The 15,347-nt window shown below is 35.6% G+C and overlaps 1 protein-coding gene across 1 annotated transcript; it reads right to left on the bottom strand.

The window, feature by feature from the left end:
* Positions 1–3,608: 3,608 nt before the first annotated feature.
* Positions 3,609–11,651, bottom strand: LOC146139200 (uncharacterized). Its single transcript, XM_083391512.1, has 4 exons — positions 11,555–11,651; positions 5,309–5,401; positions 4,341–4,439; positions 3,609–3,758 (listed from the first exon to the last, which is right to left on the bottom strand). Exons 1-4 carry the CDS (start codon positions 11,627–11,629, stop codon positions 3,609–3,611), a joined length of 417 nt encoding a protein of 138 aa, XP_083247638.1. The 5' UTR covers positions 11,630–11,651.
* Positions 11,652–15,347: the final 3,696 nt, after the last annotated feature.

Raw genomic sequence — 15,347 nt, 5'->3', positions numbered from 1 at the left:
AGTCCAAGTCAAGTCTTTCCGAAAAACTAACAAGCCAAATCCCCGTCCAAGTCAGGTCATAATTAGAGCAAGTCAAGTCATTGATAAGCGAATTAAACCTCCAACTATTAAAATAGGTAAAGCCTTTCGACTGTTACCAAGCATTTTATTAAAAAATAACAAAATCCCAACATGTAGCAAGCTAATTGTTTCACGTGCAAAGATATAAATGAATAACCCGTTTTTTTATAGAAATGTTAAATGTTAAAGTAAAAACACTTTATTTTAACTAAGTAATTTGAATCAATGACCTAAGTCTAGTCAAGTCATTTTGCCAAAAACGATTTAGTTCATTTAAAAACAGTGACTTAAGTCAAGTCATTGAAGTCATTACAACACTGCGTGACAGTTCTTTTTGATTACATGTCGGATCGCCACCATCATTCGTTTTAATATGATAGGTTATGATGCGTTAGCATTGCGAAACTTACATACGTGTTAGGGGCTCTAAACCCGATTGCTTTTTACTATTTGTATAAAGTGACAAAATTGGGGTGTAGTTAGCAAAATGAAAGTAAACAATGAAATGGGTAATTTTTTTTATAAAAGTTTAGGCGTTACAAATAGAATGAAATTGGTAATATCCTGATTCAACCTGACCGACTCCATTGATTTTGTTAGGTATCTTATAAAGCTGGAGATTGACCAGGCTCAAGAACTTGAATTTCATTTTATTAAATATCTAAGCAAACAGCTCTTGGCTGGATAAAAACACAACGCAAACGGGAACTACAGATAACCTTTTGAAGGTTCTTTTTCAGAGAGTGTGTAAAGCGTTATACCAAGGACAAGTTGTCCTCTTGCCTCTTGGAACAGTGATTGAAAATAGCACGAGGTGGTAATGGCAATATACCAAAGTTCTACAGTGTAGGCAAATAGAAATAAGCAAAAGGTAAGGGTGAAACACAAAAAGGTCGAAGTAACACAATGTCAGAAAAAATACGAAACTGATCTAGACGAAGCCTTGCATAGCAAAAGAAGTGCATAGTTTTGAAATAAGGGAAATATAAAGGTACAACCTGGGGCCTGGGGCGTACGTACATGTCTGCTTTTCTTGCTTCAAAAGTGTTACATAGATAAGCTGTTTTCAGGCAAACTTGTGTGACAACGTGCTGCTCAAAACCAGATTGAAAAGCACGAAAAAATATTCTTTGGATAAATTTCCAATTTGATATTTATAACAAAATTTAAAAGAAATCGTGACAGTCAGTGCAACATGCCCCATAGTATGCATATTACCTTTGGGATAGATTTGTTGAAAACAAAGACACATAAACCTAGAAAAACCAGGCTAAAGTTCGCGTGGAGAGCGAAAAATTTTTGCATTTGCGTAATTAAACAACCAAAAATATACTTTAGGCCTTAAGGGGAGAAGCATAGCCTGGTGCATCCTTAATATGCCGATGCGAATGTTATACCTGTACATAAAAAAAAAAACTTTTTTTTAAAAAATTTTCAAAAAAAAAAAAAAAAATTTCAAATTTTTTTTTTACCAATTTATTCGGTTTTCTGGCTGATTCTTCTTTCTGGCTGATTCTTCGCCAAATCGCCAGCATTCTGCCATACTGGTTACAAGGTGATACTGCTGTTAGACTAGTGCTTGTCAGACTAGGGTGCACCGATCCTTTGGGGGCCGTGAGGGAGTTTTAAGGGGTCTGCTCCACGTCTTTTACATTTTAATATTTGGCAGCTTATGTTTGAGTGTCAGAAGTGAATAATGTACCAGGATTTGTTTTTATTTTCGCATTTTTAGTTTGCTTGTTTGTATTTCTCTTGTTTTTGCAATTCGCACACTTTAATGGTGTTACGTGCTTAATTAGCACTACAAAATTATCACCGGTTGCTAATTAAATTCTAACATTCATTATTAATTTTGCGCCTTTGTTCTTAAATGTAGGGCTAGGAATTAGGTTTTCGCATTTCGAGACATGTATAATTGTATATTAACGTAATATTCTTGTGCGCTGTGGTGTTCGCCGTTAATTGAACTTTAGACATGTTTTTTCCTGTCTCCAAACATTTCTGCAAATCTCACAATTATTTATCGCTTGTTTTTCGGCGCGGTTTAACTTCTCACTAAAAGGTCCGCCCAATGTTATCTTTCCACGAAACGGCCGCCCTGTAAGGCGGGCCTGGGGTTTCCGGGAGGGCGTCGGTTCCCGTGAAAAGGAGTTTTGTTTTAGCGTATATTACGAGCGGCTTACCGCCTACAGGGAGAGAGACGTCTGGGTGTAGCCTTGTGAAATTAGCGAGTAAAACTTTAAGTTTCGTTATGCTCTGTCTGTCGCCTTTGTAAGTAATTGTGTGTGTCTAAGTGTCATTATTGTTTGTGGTGTGGTAATATTCTACTCTTGCAACCAATACATCTGTACATTGGGTTTTCTTGTTGTGGTCTTTAATATAAGTTCTCTTTGGTAGGTTATTTATTGCCCGGAAAATAAGAACTCACAGCGACTTTACAGGAGGTCTAGGTAATTTTCTAGAATTACTAGTAAAGTCGTAACAATGGCATGGATGAACAGTACTAGAGGTTCAACACAAAATGTGTTAAAATTAATGAGCTCCGAAAGGTAAAAAGTTGAAACACCTGTTAGCAAACGAAGTGTTTGGTCCTCCCAATTGGTAGCCTTGATTACCCATAAACGAACACAGGGATGATCGAAACAGCAAATTACCACATACAACCATAATTGATTCAAAAATGATGATGGCAACTACCCAACCAGGAAATCCCCTGGTTACCTTGTTTTTGCCCGCAGGAGTTGTTTTTGGAGGTGTAACTTCACCTGAAGAATTTTTGGTGACCTTTGGTTCAGTAACGTTGGACAATGTTTCGTTATCAACATGTGCCTTGACTTCACTGTTAGGATCAGCTGTAGCATTGTCGACCACCACCTTATCACTGGCATGAGGAGTAGGGGTTGTTTCAGGTTGGTCAGTGGTTGATGTTGCTGCTGTTGTGGATACCGCTTCACTTGTTGGTTTATGCTCAATGGAGCTGTTGTTTATTGAGCTGCAAAACAACTTGCTTTAGTTCAATTGTACAATGTTCTTCCCGAAGTTTCGCCTAAAATTAACATTAGTTGTTTGAAAAAGAGGATTTTTTCGTTGTTTACAAAACTGAATATTTCTATACTTCAAAAGTTGTCTGCACAAACAATAGAAATATATATATTGTTTTTTTTTGGGGGGGGAGGGGGATGTCTATTTTGGAAGGGAACAAAATGAAAACCTTTGTAAAGAAAAGGATTTTACGCAACAATAAAACAGCAAACAATTTTGCAAAAAATAGGCTTAACGACCGGACTATCCACAACAAAATATATCCTAGACATCAGTATGACTTCCTGTATTAGTTTAGTGCCGGTTGTTCTGAAGGTCAATTGTCGCTCTATGCAAATTGGCATAAAACAGTTTTTAACGTTCAACGACTTGACTTTGGAAAAACATTGCTTTATTTTCATTTTTAATATGCAAATTAATTAAAATAATTTTAAATATTCAAAGACTTGATGGCAACCCTGTATGCCGAGGTATAAGTGTTTAAAAAACATAGTAAAACCAGATGCTTACATGCAATTCAAGGATCCTTCGGGCACATACGTTCCTTTGTCGCATGGGTCACACTTATCTTTTTTTTCTATGTAGAGTGATACATTTCCGCAAATTTGCCTTTGTGTAAGGCATTGTCCGTTATGATTAAAACGTCCGTTGTCGCACTAAATAAAGTATAAACAAAAAATGAAAGGAAATTTTCAATTCGTTGTTTGTTTACAAATGTTTTGGCAATACCTCATGCCAAGTGTTTTACACTGATGATGGCATGAGGTATTGCTGAAACGTCTGTAAACAGCAAAATAAGCAAAAGCATCTGCAAGTCCAACAAATGTGTTAATAGTATTTGCTGTTGTGTATATGACGTCACCATTATGCTTGAAAGAAATGGCTGAAGCATATCGCCTAAGACTTAGGCAAACAATTTTGTCTAACATAAATAAAGGGTTGCCATTTTTCTATCCTCAAAAGACCAGTTTTGTAGCACTAGATAAAACTACAACAACATTTCCTGCAATCTCCATAACACCAAATTTCAACAACTCAACTATTCACAAAAAAAAAATTGCTGCTATAAAATATTTTTAGTCGAAGTTAAACAAAAAAGATTATACAAAAATAAAATTATTTTGCCATTCTACCATTTTTAGTTACAAGTGCAGACCTAAAGTAAAGAGTCCAGCCCAGCAAGGCAATGTATTTCTAACAACATTAAAGATTATGTCAAGTACATAATATAAAATTACCGGTATCACTAATGGGTCAAAACCTTTGTTTCCATCTTGAGATTTCTCTGCATCACGCTTTGACCGTGCATTGCTCATCAATTTGAGGAGAAAGTTTTCCTTGTAACATTAAAACAATATATTTCAGAACAAATATTGAAATAGCAGGTCAACTGATGTTACTTATTTTACTAAAACGATATCAATTTTCTTTTCTATACTTGGGGTATGGTAATAAATAGAGCGATTATTTTTTGACCTGAAAAATGAGAAATTTTGAATATATTTTTTGGACAAACTTTGACAAATTAGAAATACATTGATTTAAACAACATATTGTTGTTTGAAGTACTGCATTAGTGTCTAACCGTCCAGCCATCGTTAACCACACGTTTTTGATGTTTTACTGACTACCTGTCAAACACAAATCAGTTATTTTTGAGGGGGTTTATGCAAAATTCAAAAAAATGCTTAGTAGATATTTTTGTCAAATTAGAAAAGACAAACAAACAAACAAGATGCTGATTATTTTAGGAAAATGTTGTGTAAACAGTTAAAAACAAAAAAAAATTTCACAAAATTACCAAAGACTATCTATCGAAATAGAAAATGGGATCATTGCAAATCACAAACAAAAAAAGACAGCAAGATCGGAGATAAATAATTGTATAATGCAAGAACAATGTTCGAGCTAAACGAGTAAGTTTTCCCAAATTTTATTTGACAAGTCAAAAAATAATCGCCCTAGTAATGTGACTTAAGTAAATTGAAACAGGATGCTTTTGCTAAAGAAAAATTGTTGTTCTTTAACAATAAGCTATATATATTATATTTTCACTTTAAAATTTGGACAACACTATCAGTCCAAATATCATTAGGATCAGTATATCGGCTAATATTATTGGTAAACCAATATATTTCTGTCTATCTATAATAAAAATAACTTTATTAATATTAAAGTTTACCCTGAAAAGTTGTGGACTCCTAACCGGTTCGGCCGACTGAGAAAGTTGGTTTCCTTCTAAAGAATTCGATGCTCCATATTTCACCCAGTCGTAGCCAGTCAATTTTAGAAGGTCGTTCTTTTAAAAAAATAAATATATTGTTTTGAATATCAAACACAAAATTAAAAACCAAACAAGCAAACTGCTACGATAACTAGGGTTCTTTTGCAGCTAATAGATTCAGCTGTCCACTGGTTTCTAAAAAACAGAGAGCTGCCGTTAACCACATTTTAGGTCATTTTTATTTCGAAAGTAAGCCAAAATGGCTGTGCAGATAGTACACTTTAATACTCAAGTACCAACATAGATTTTAAAATGCGCAAAGACAGCATTTAACAAGGTTATGAGGTAGTTTAGTACAACCCAAAATGCTGTTCCGAGGTTTTTAACACGGAAAACTATGCAGTTTATTTAAAACTTGAGCCAGATGATTATAAAATAACTATTTTCCAAGTTGAAACCAATATTTGGTGATTTGGGATTTTTGGGCAGCATAAAACTGTATTGCAATTTGTTGTGCCATTTACCTGCCTGTGTTATTGAAGTTGACATTCAATGTTGCTATTTTATTTTCACATGCTATATATTTAAATTTTGTCCCATTTGTGTTTTTGATATATTTTTTGCATGTCATAGTTTTGTAATGATGACAACTTTTTTTTTTCTAAAGTTATACTTTCACCAGACTTTTTATCCTTATCAGGTAGCGGCTGACTTTGATGACCTAACGGTCTTTCGCTGCTCCCTGGGAACCTGCTTCCCAAAGAATAAACCTATATATCTATCTTGTCAATTTGTTGTTTAGTTTTATTTTTGTTAGAATTTGAGAAGGAACTCTTGTTTTGTCACATCTCTGAAACATTTAGCTGCAAATTTTGTTTCTCAAGTAGTCATTGACATAACTTGCGCATGTTTTGTAAGAACTTTAACACTGGTCAACACAATTTTTCTTGCACAGGGTTTCCAACTGATTCTAGTGTACTTTTGGTCACTGATTCCAAATCTGTCATTAGTTTTTTTTCTATCACATCGTTTTTTTAGAGTTGTGGAATTTAAACTATTTTAGCAAAAAATGCTATTTTAAGCTCTAAATAGAAAAATATTTCCGGATAAAAATATTGTAAATCCAAATTAATATATATATATATATATAATATGATTTAGGGAATCCAGAATAGCGAATCCTAGTATATTTTTATTAAATTATTTAACCTCGATTTTGTTTGGGGAAGGGATTAAATCTAATCTAACCTACAGGGCCCCCAATCACAGCAATAAATCACCCAAACAATTTGCTAACATGTGTACATTATAATAAAAAAATCTCCCATATGTTTAACATTCTTAACAACTGTCATTTGAAGCAGTTGTAAACTGTAATATGTCAACTGTCCAGGTTGTTGCCAAAACTTATATTTTTGCCAATAGCGAGTACAATGCAACACTGCACACAGAAGTCTTAAGCAATTCGGTCCTGTTTTTTCAAGCATTGTTGGGTATTAGGGCTTATTTTTTTACTAACGTGATCTGTAATGCAGTCAAATAACGTACCGCAAAGAATACAAAGTTACTATTGATTTAACGAATTGTTGACAATTACACTGCGCATAACTGCATAACCTCGCTGAATATTGGCTGAAAGTTGACCTTAAGTAACCCTATAGCGCATTTTGTGGACGGCCAGAACGTTTTACAACGTAATGTTACTTTTGCAACTTATCGGCTTTAGGGAAATTGCGCACTCCACACCAGACATTACATGTTGATCGCTCGCCCAATAACGCTTGATTGACACTTAATTATTAGACGAACTTTAATAGACGAACGAGACGCGGTAATTGGTCGTCTGAAAAAACGCTGACACTACTACCGGGTTACATTTAAAGCAAGATATGTAAATTGGTCGCCGCAGCGACAGGCCAACTTACCACACGCGTTTGTGATATTAGGCGCAACAATCGGCGGTAAAACATTAAATTATATCGGTTCCAATTACCCGAAATAAACGGCAGAATTGGATTCGAATCCCATCTGGATTCGAATCCAAGGATTCGATATTCTACTTTGAGCATCCCTAAATATGATCTCTAATTGAATTTCTCGATCAGCATAAAATTGCTTTTATGTTTGGTAGGGCTCCCTTATTCTTGCCATAACAACAGTAAAAAGTGCTGTATCTTTTTTTATATTGGCCTTTCAGAACATCTTTAATTGAGCTCCAAAGCGCTAAATTAATAATGAATGTTAGAATTTACAGTCGGCGTAATTAGCAAACCGGTGATAATTTTGTAGTGCTAATTAAGCAAGTAACACCATTACATAACACTTTCCAGTTTTTCCCATCAGCTTGATATCCTGATAAAATCGTTCACCCTGCTCCTTGCTAACGTCGCCAAGATTCAGCGGAAACACGTTGAGGTGAGTGTACATGACTTAATGGTTATTTTTCACCCCAGTGATTACAAGCTGAAGAGGAGTTCCTCTATAATCTCTTGGTAGTTGTTACTTATTGTTCCCAAGGAAGTATTTGACCACATCAGCAAATGCATTCCAAACTTTAAGACTGGATACGCCATAACGAAATTGAGGCCTCCAAACAATGCAAATCTGTGTTCCATAGAATATCCCAATTCTTTTCTGCCCTTCGCTAATCCCACAGGAAAATATAAGCAAAACAGCCTGAATCTTGATCAAGAGAATAAACTACATGCTTCATCAATCCAAGTTTGATGTGCAATGGCAGGACTGGTGGGAGAGAGATATTTTTTGTATGACTGGTGGGAATAGGGATGTTCAAAGTAGAATATCGGATCCTTGGATTCGAATTCAAAGTGGATTTCAACCAAGTTTTGTCAACTGTCCAGGTTGTTGCCAAAACTTATATTTTTGCCAATAGCGAGTACAATGCAACACTGCACACAGAAGTCTTAAGCAATTCGGTCCTGTTTTTTCAAGCATTGTTGGGTATTAGGGCTTATTTTTTTACTAACGTGATCTGTAATGCAGTCAAATAACGTACCGCAAAGAATACAAAGTTACTATTGATTTAACGAATTGTTGACAATTACACTGCGCATAACTGCATAACCTCGCTGAATATTGGCTGAAAGTTGACCTTAAGTAACCCTATAGCGCATTTTGTGGACGGCCAGAACGTTTTACAACGTAATGTTACTTTTGCAACTTATCGGCTTTAGGGAAATTGCGCACTCCACACCAGACATTACATGTTGATCGCTCGCCCAATAACGCTTGATTGACACTTAATTATTAGACGAACTTTAATAGACGAACGAGACGCGGTAATTGGTCGTCTGAAAAAACGCTGACACTACTACCGGGTTACATTTAAAGCAAGATATGTAAATTGGTCGCCGCAGCGACAGGCCAACTTACCACACGCGTTTGTGATATTAGGCGCAACAATCGGCGGTAAAACATTAAATTATATCGGTTCCAATCACCCGAAATAAACGGCAGAATTGGATTCGAATCCCATCTGGATTCGAATCCCATCTGGATTCGAATCCAAGGATTCGATATTCTACTTTGAGCATCCCTAAATATGATCTCTAATTGAATTTCTCGATCAGCATAAAATTGCTTTTATGTTTGGTAGGGCTCCCTTATTCTTGCCATAACAACAGTAAAAAGTGCTGTATCTTTTTTTATATTGGCCTTTCAGAACATCTTTAATTGAGCTCCAAAGCGCTAAATTAATAATGAATGTTAGAATTTACAGTCGGCGTAATTAGCAACCGGTGATAATTTTGTAGTGCTAATTAAGCAAGTAACACCATTACATAACACTTTCCAGTTTTTCCCATCAGCTTGATATCCTGATAAAATCATTCACCCTGCTCCTTGCTAACGTCGCCAAGATTCAGCGGAAACACGTTGAGGTGACTGTTCAGGACTTAATGGTTATTTTTCACCCCAGTGATTACAAGCTGAAGAGGAGTTCCTCTATAATCTCTTGGTAGTTGTTACTTATTGTTCCCAAGGAAGTATTTGACCACATCAGCAAATGCATTCCAAACTTTAAGACTGGATACGCCATAACAAAATTGAGGCCTCCAAACAATGCAAATCTGTGTTCCATAGAATATCCCAATTCTTTTCTGCCCTTCGCTAATCCCACAGGAAAATATAAGCAAAACAGCCTGAATCTTGATCAAGAGAATAAACTACATGCTTCATCAATCCAAGTTTGATGTGCAATGGCAGGACTGGTGGGAGAGAGATATTTTTGTATGACTGGTGGGAATAGGGATGTTCAAAGTAGAATATCGGATCCTTGGATTCGAATTCAAAGTGGATTTCAACCAAGTTTTGCCGTTTATATCAGGTAATTGGAACTGATATAAATTTCATTCCAAAGTGTTATATTTAAATTTACAACGTCCTGCCGGAGTAAAGGCTTGTATTGTAGCAGGAATACAGCTTATTGGTCATTACATTCCCAAACAAATTGCCAACTTTGAACTCTGGGAAGGTCATTTCGGGTACCATTTTGCAAAAATGGCACATACTGTATGTGTAGCGCCAAAACTAAATGTGATAGAGAAAATCTGACAACAGATTTGGAAACAGCTCACCAAACTCACCTCAAAACGGTTCTCAAAGTTTATGCAGGAAAATATATATATTATTTTTGTTGATCAGTGATCAATGAATCGATAAATTTATACAATTTACAGTAAGAAAAGTTATGTTCAAACATATTAATATATTGTTTGCTAGATCTTTAAAAAAGTCTTCCTAGTTGTGTCTCTTATAATTTGTTTTATAAGATTAAAACAATATATATATGTGCAACCGATTTCATAGAGGCCAGTGCTTCCCAACCAGTGGGTCGCGCAGCTATTTCAGGCGGGTCGCAAAGCGTTACAGTTTTTTATTAGTTCGGCAAATTATTGCATTATTATTATGCAACATTTATGCAACAATTTAACACATATCTAACAATTAGATGTGTTTGTCGCAGTAACTATATTCATTGCGTAAGCCAGTAGTAAAGATGCAGGTTTTATGTAATTGGTAATCTTATTCCCAATTTGTTTCACTTTTAATTATTGCCAAACTATTTGGTCTCATTGTGGGTGGCACAATGCATTAAAAGTGGGTCGCGAACTGACAATGGTTGAGAAGCACTGATATAGGCAGGGTTGCCATCTTATTTCTAAGATTTGTGCTTATTTTGCTAATTTTATAGTTGTTTGCTTAGTTTGTCTTATTTTAGTTGCATTAATTAAGTTATCTAATAACAATAGATTGTGATTTTTTATTCTAAATCTAAAAAGTGCATTGTAACCTATAGAAGTGTGGTAGCTTGCTTTAGCAATCAAGTAAACTTTCGGCTTGACGTGAGGACTGGCATTTATGTCAGTACGGACAAAATGGTATTGAGCGAATGAGTCAGCATAAGGACGTTTTTGTAATAAACATGAAACTGAATTTTCTAATGTCAAACGAAGTCAAAAGGAAAAGAGCTACAATCATAGCTGTTATTCTAATTATGAAATCAGCCCAGCAGAGGCTATGGAAACACAATGCTACTACAAAAAAAAATTGCTAGAAGCATTACAGTAAATCATTCAATTAATAATTTTATTGCAAGCCTTTCCACCAAGTGAACTAAACTTAACTACCAGGCAGCAGGCCGGATCTGGTCCGCCAGTGAAAATCATCCGGCCTGCGACCTGTTTCACAAGCTGGCGTGGACACGCCAATCGGCCACGCCTCATATTTCAAATATGTTAAATTAAAAAATGCAAAAAATTTTCGTGCTTTGCGCAAGTCGTATTTGCCTTGCCCTTTTGGTCTTTTTGCATTTTTGAGAGGGCTTCTCAGACCAAAGGCGACTTGCGCATGGTAGCTATATCGAAATAAAAATTAATTGTAGCACGAAACTCTTAAAATAAAAGTTCATTCAACTTAATTAATAATTTTTTTTTCGCTAATGCATTTCGTCTTTTATGTGTTTGGTTTGGCCCGCGACTAGAAAAAGGTTGCTCACCCCTGGTTTATAAGGTGTACAGGTGCGCTCTGACGCCAAAAAGTTGACAAAGCTTGCATTAAATTAAGGGGGTAACTTGTGAATTTCAACCAAATAACTGCATTTTTTTGCGCTTCGCGCAATTAAGCTACATTGGCGCATACAAAATGCTATCATATTATAATAACATCAATTTTGTATTCATAAAAATTTAACCTATTTAAGTTACCAACCTGCTTTTCGTTCTGTAACATTTCAGCATCAATACAGAAGGCATATAAAATCATAATCAAAATATAAGAAGCCATTTTTTAAACTAATAAAGTAATTCTTTAAAAAACAACAGAAAGGTTATAAAATAAGAATAAATAAATTTTAGTATGAATTTTTACAAAACAATCAAACAATATCACGTCTGCAATCTGTAGCAGTTTTGTCTGAAAAGTATCAGATATCTTTGCAAGATCATACATGAAAACCAATAGAACCGATTCATTTAGTCTCAGTGTAATACCTAAAGCCGATAAATCTATAATACCATAGAATTAAGACCAACGGCATCATAAAGCCAAATACGCACGACATAATAACTTAATCGCCTATATAAGACATTAACCTGTAGGATCAAGTCTTAAATTTATCGGAATGATGCCTAAAACGCCTGTAACTGTAGGGAGAGGGTATGGGAGGATTGGTGGGTAATGGGTGGGGTTAGAAAATAGGTTAGGGTTAAATTTTAGAGTTAGTGATGTACTTAGGGGTCGGGTTAGATAAACTGTTGTACATGCCTGGGCGCTCTTTCACTATTGTACGTGAAAAGTTGTGCAAAAAAAAATAATAATAATACCGCATACCACAACGCATATTGTTTGGGTTAGGGTTAGCGTTTGGGTGGGTCAAGTAATATTATGTTTATTATTAATAATAACTTGACCCACCCTCAACCAAACGCTAACCCGCACCCTAACCCAGACAATATGCGTTGTGGTATGCGGCATTTGACGAAAAATTTTTTTATTAATTTTTACGTACGATAGTGAAAGAGCGCCCATGCCTGATGCTGGCGCTGGATCCTACCACAACGCACATTTTTGGGTTATCGTGGGCTACGCAATAGTAATAAATAATGAATATAAGAATACTTGACCCCGCCTGGCCGCCGTTTCCTATTTGGGGCGCTAGTTGACCGGCGTTAGATTAGCGGATCGCCTTTATCCATCACGCAACAGGACTCAAAGCAAAAACGTGCACAATCATGTGCACACAAGGCATGACGCAGCATGTTGGCATAGAATACTTAAATTATTGTTCATAGGCGTAGCCAGGGGGGCTGAGGGGCCATGCCCCACGCCACCCAAAAATATATATGTATAAACATTTTACTCCAAACAATTTGTATTTTTAGTATCTATGAGCAGTAGTGCACTACCATAGTTGCCATTTTTTTCTCACAGTAATCATCTAGATTTACCAAAAAAATAATCTAAGTCTTTTCAAAAATATCACTTTTCTCGCTGCTAGAGATTAATCCCTCTTAATATTTCATTTGCATCACATTTTGCACTTTTAATAACAGAAGGAATTGATTTTTCTTCCTTTTGCTTAAAAAGTTTTAATGAGATGTAGTACAATTTTAAATAACTGGTACTAATCCAAAGTGATTTAAAAATCTTGCTATAAATTTGCCATTAATAAACCATTTATAAAACTGCCATTTTGTTCGTAAACCTTCACAGACTCTTCTTCCAAAATCCACCCCATTCCATTAAATCTGCCAAGTTTGGAAAGCACGTTCTCAAAAATTGTGTGTCATCTGATAACACTGGTCTGTCGACACCAGTTGCAAATTGTGTAAGCCGTTAGGCAAATAAATCAACACAAAGCTACTCTTTATTATTTTTAAAAACTATGGAAATATTTATTATTGGAACATGTTAGTTTTACCATGTGATTCTCTTGGCCACAAAGATGAAACACATTTGCCAGTTGTACTGGCTGATTGTTTGGGCTTGCTCCAAGAGCACTCAATGTCAGTTCTTGCTACATTTTTTCCACCCAAACAAGCAGCGCAGCAATGTGGTGTCACTGGTGTTTGCCATTCGGACACTCACAAGATGATGTCTTGACAGCTTGACTCTCTATTTCTACCTGCAACATGGTTTATTAGTGCTACATTAGTGTAAATATTGCAGCTGTTAAATAATAACACGAGTCGACTATTTATTTAAAAACAAGGTTATATAAACACGTTCCTTACCTTTACTACATATTTTCTTTTTTTAAAGCTTGATTGCACTTCCCCCCTTATGTTTCCACTCCCTTCAACTTTTACAGACAAGACGTGACCACTGTCAAGAGTTAAGGCCTCTCTTTACAAGATTCGGGTCAGTTTAAAAAAAATCGCATATAGTAAAAGACGTGACGGGTTCCATTATATAGTTTCTTTAAGAAAGTCACCTCAGTGCTGCTAAAAAAGGCATTAGTTTAATATCTTTCCATTAGGTCGCATAAAAAAATCAATATGGTTTTTACACCTTGTATTTACGTGCTACCATATTTTTTAACGTAAAATAACGTAACTTCATAAAATTACGTTTAAAAGTTTAGTTCTCTACGAATGACAACGTGTCGAACTTTGGTATTGTCGCCTTGTTTGGTTACAAAATCTGAGCGTAACTTGACTGACGACAAACCAAAAGGATCCGGAAGTATTTTTTCCCACGATATGACGTCACACTAACCAAGCGAATAACAAGAGACCATTGTCATTTCGGCGAAATATTTTTTTTAAGTTTTATAACATTTTTAATACCGTTTACCATAAGTCCACCATAATTGATTTGAAAGTTAAAACAAAATTTAGACGTGTTCCTCAAACAATTTTCGACTGAAAATTGCCATATAGTAGGAATGAACATAACTAAACATAATAAAGGTAATCTGCACTTTCAATCGCTATGTTGCATATTTAAACATCACTGAACAAAAGGTAGTAAATTTCGCCCCATTAGCCGTCCCCCCGTACCTTTTTCACTCAGAAATTGGTGTTTTGCTAGGTTTTCGCTTTCAATTAGCCATCGGAAAAGTTATTTAGATGGTAAACGGCTAATCGGGCAAAATTTTAACTACATTTATGTTGTTAAATGCAGGGAGTCGAACCGGAACCGAACCGGAACTTTATGAACCGGTTGTGGGTCAATTTTATCCGAACCGGAACCAAACCTGAACTATTTTTTGTAAGATTTTAAGGAGCCGAACCGGAATAATTTGAAAGAACATGAACCTTAACCGAACCCGAACCTGTAAACAAAAACGGTTCACTCCAGCATGACGTCACAACCTCTTTTTACAGATTTAAGTTACGACATGTTCGAAATTTTATGACAAAAATTATAAATATTGATTAAAACAACGTTGATATTTTTATTTTTTAGATATTTGAATAATGAGTTGCTGTTTTTTCAATACGTCACTTAGATTAAATGACTTACAATTCAAAAATTATTCTCTACATTTATTGACCCACATTTTATACATTTAACGCAACTTATATTGTATCCGAACCGGAACTTTTTGAACCGGTTTTAAAATAACGATGGTAGAACCGGAGCTGAACCGGATCTTTTAAATTGCTCGAAACCGAAACTATACCGGATTTCAAAAAAATCCTTGAACCCGAACCGAACCTGAACCGGAAAAGTCAAACGGTTCGACTCCCTGGTTAAATGATGCTTAAATATGTAACATAGCGATTTTTGCTCCAGACATTGACACAACAAAGTATAGACTTTAAACTTACTTGTTGGCCGTTTTCACCACAACGGGTGTGATTTCGCCGTTGATTTTTACTTTTATGAAGGAAATGCCGCGGTTTCCTTTCATGTTTTCCTTAATCACTTGCGTCGTGTTGGGAATCTTGTCAAAATCACTGCACGAAAAGTAGTCAGTCTTTTCGCGGTCGTACATCACTTTCCGTACGCTGCTCTCAATAGTAGCTATCGCGCTGGTAAGCTCGTCTTTAGCATA

Source organism: Ascidiella aspersa, chromosome 6, assembly GCF_963924565.1.
Source record: "Ascidiella aspersa chromosome 6, kaAscAspe10.2, whole genome shotgun sequence".
Taxonomy (NCBI): domain Eukaryota; kingdom Metazoa; phylum Chordata; class Ascidiacea; order Phlebobranchia; family Ascidiidae; genus Ascidiella; species Ascidiella aspersa.
The sequence above is the reverse complement of the archived record's forward strand: the minus strand, read 5'-3'. Positions and strand labels throughout refer to the sequence as shown.

Excerpts from the sequence above, each read along its gene's own strand:
- LOC146139200 (XM_083391512.1), bottom strand. The coding sequence starts at position 11,629 with ATGGCTTCTTATATTTTGATTATGATTTTATATGCCTTCTGTATTGAT. Across the intron at positions 5,402-11,554 it reads TGTTACAGAACGAAAAGCAG|AACGACCTTCTAAAATTGAC; the intron begins GTTGGTAACTTA and ends TTTTTTTAAAAG. Across the intron at positions 4,440-5,308 it reads TTTCTCAGTCGGCCGAACCG|GAAAACTTTCTCCTCAAATT; the intron begins GTTAGGAGTCCA and ends TAATGTTACAAG.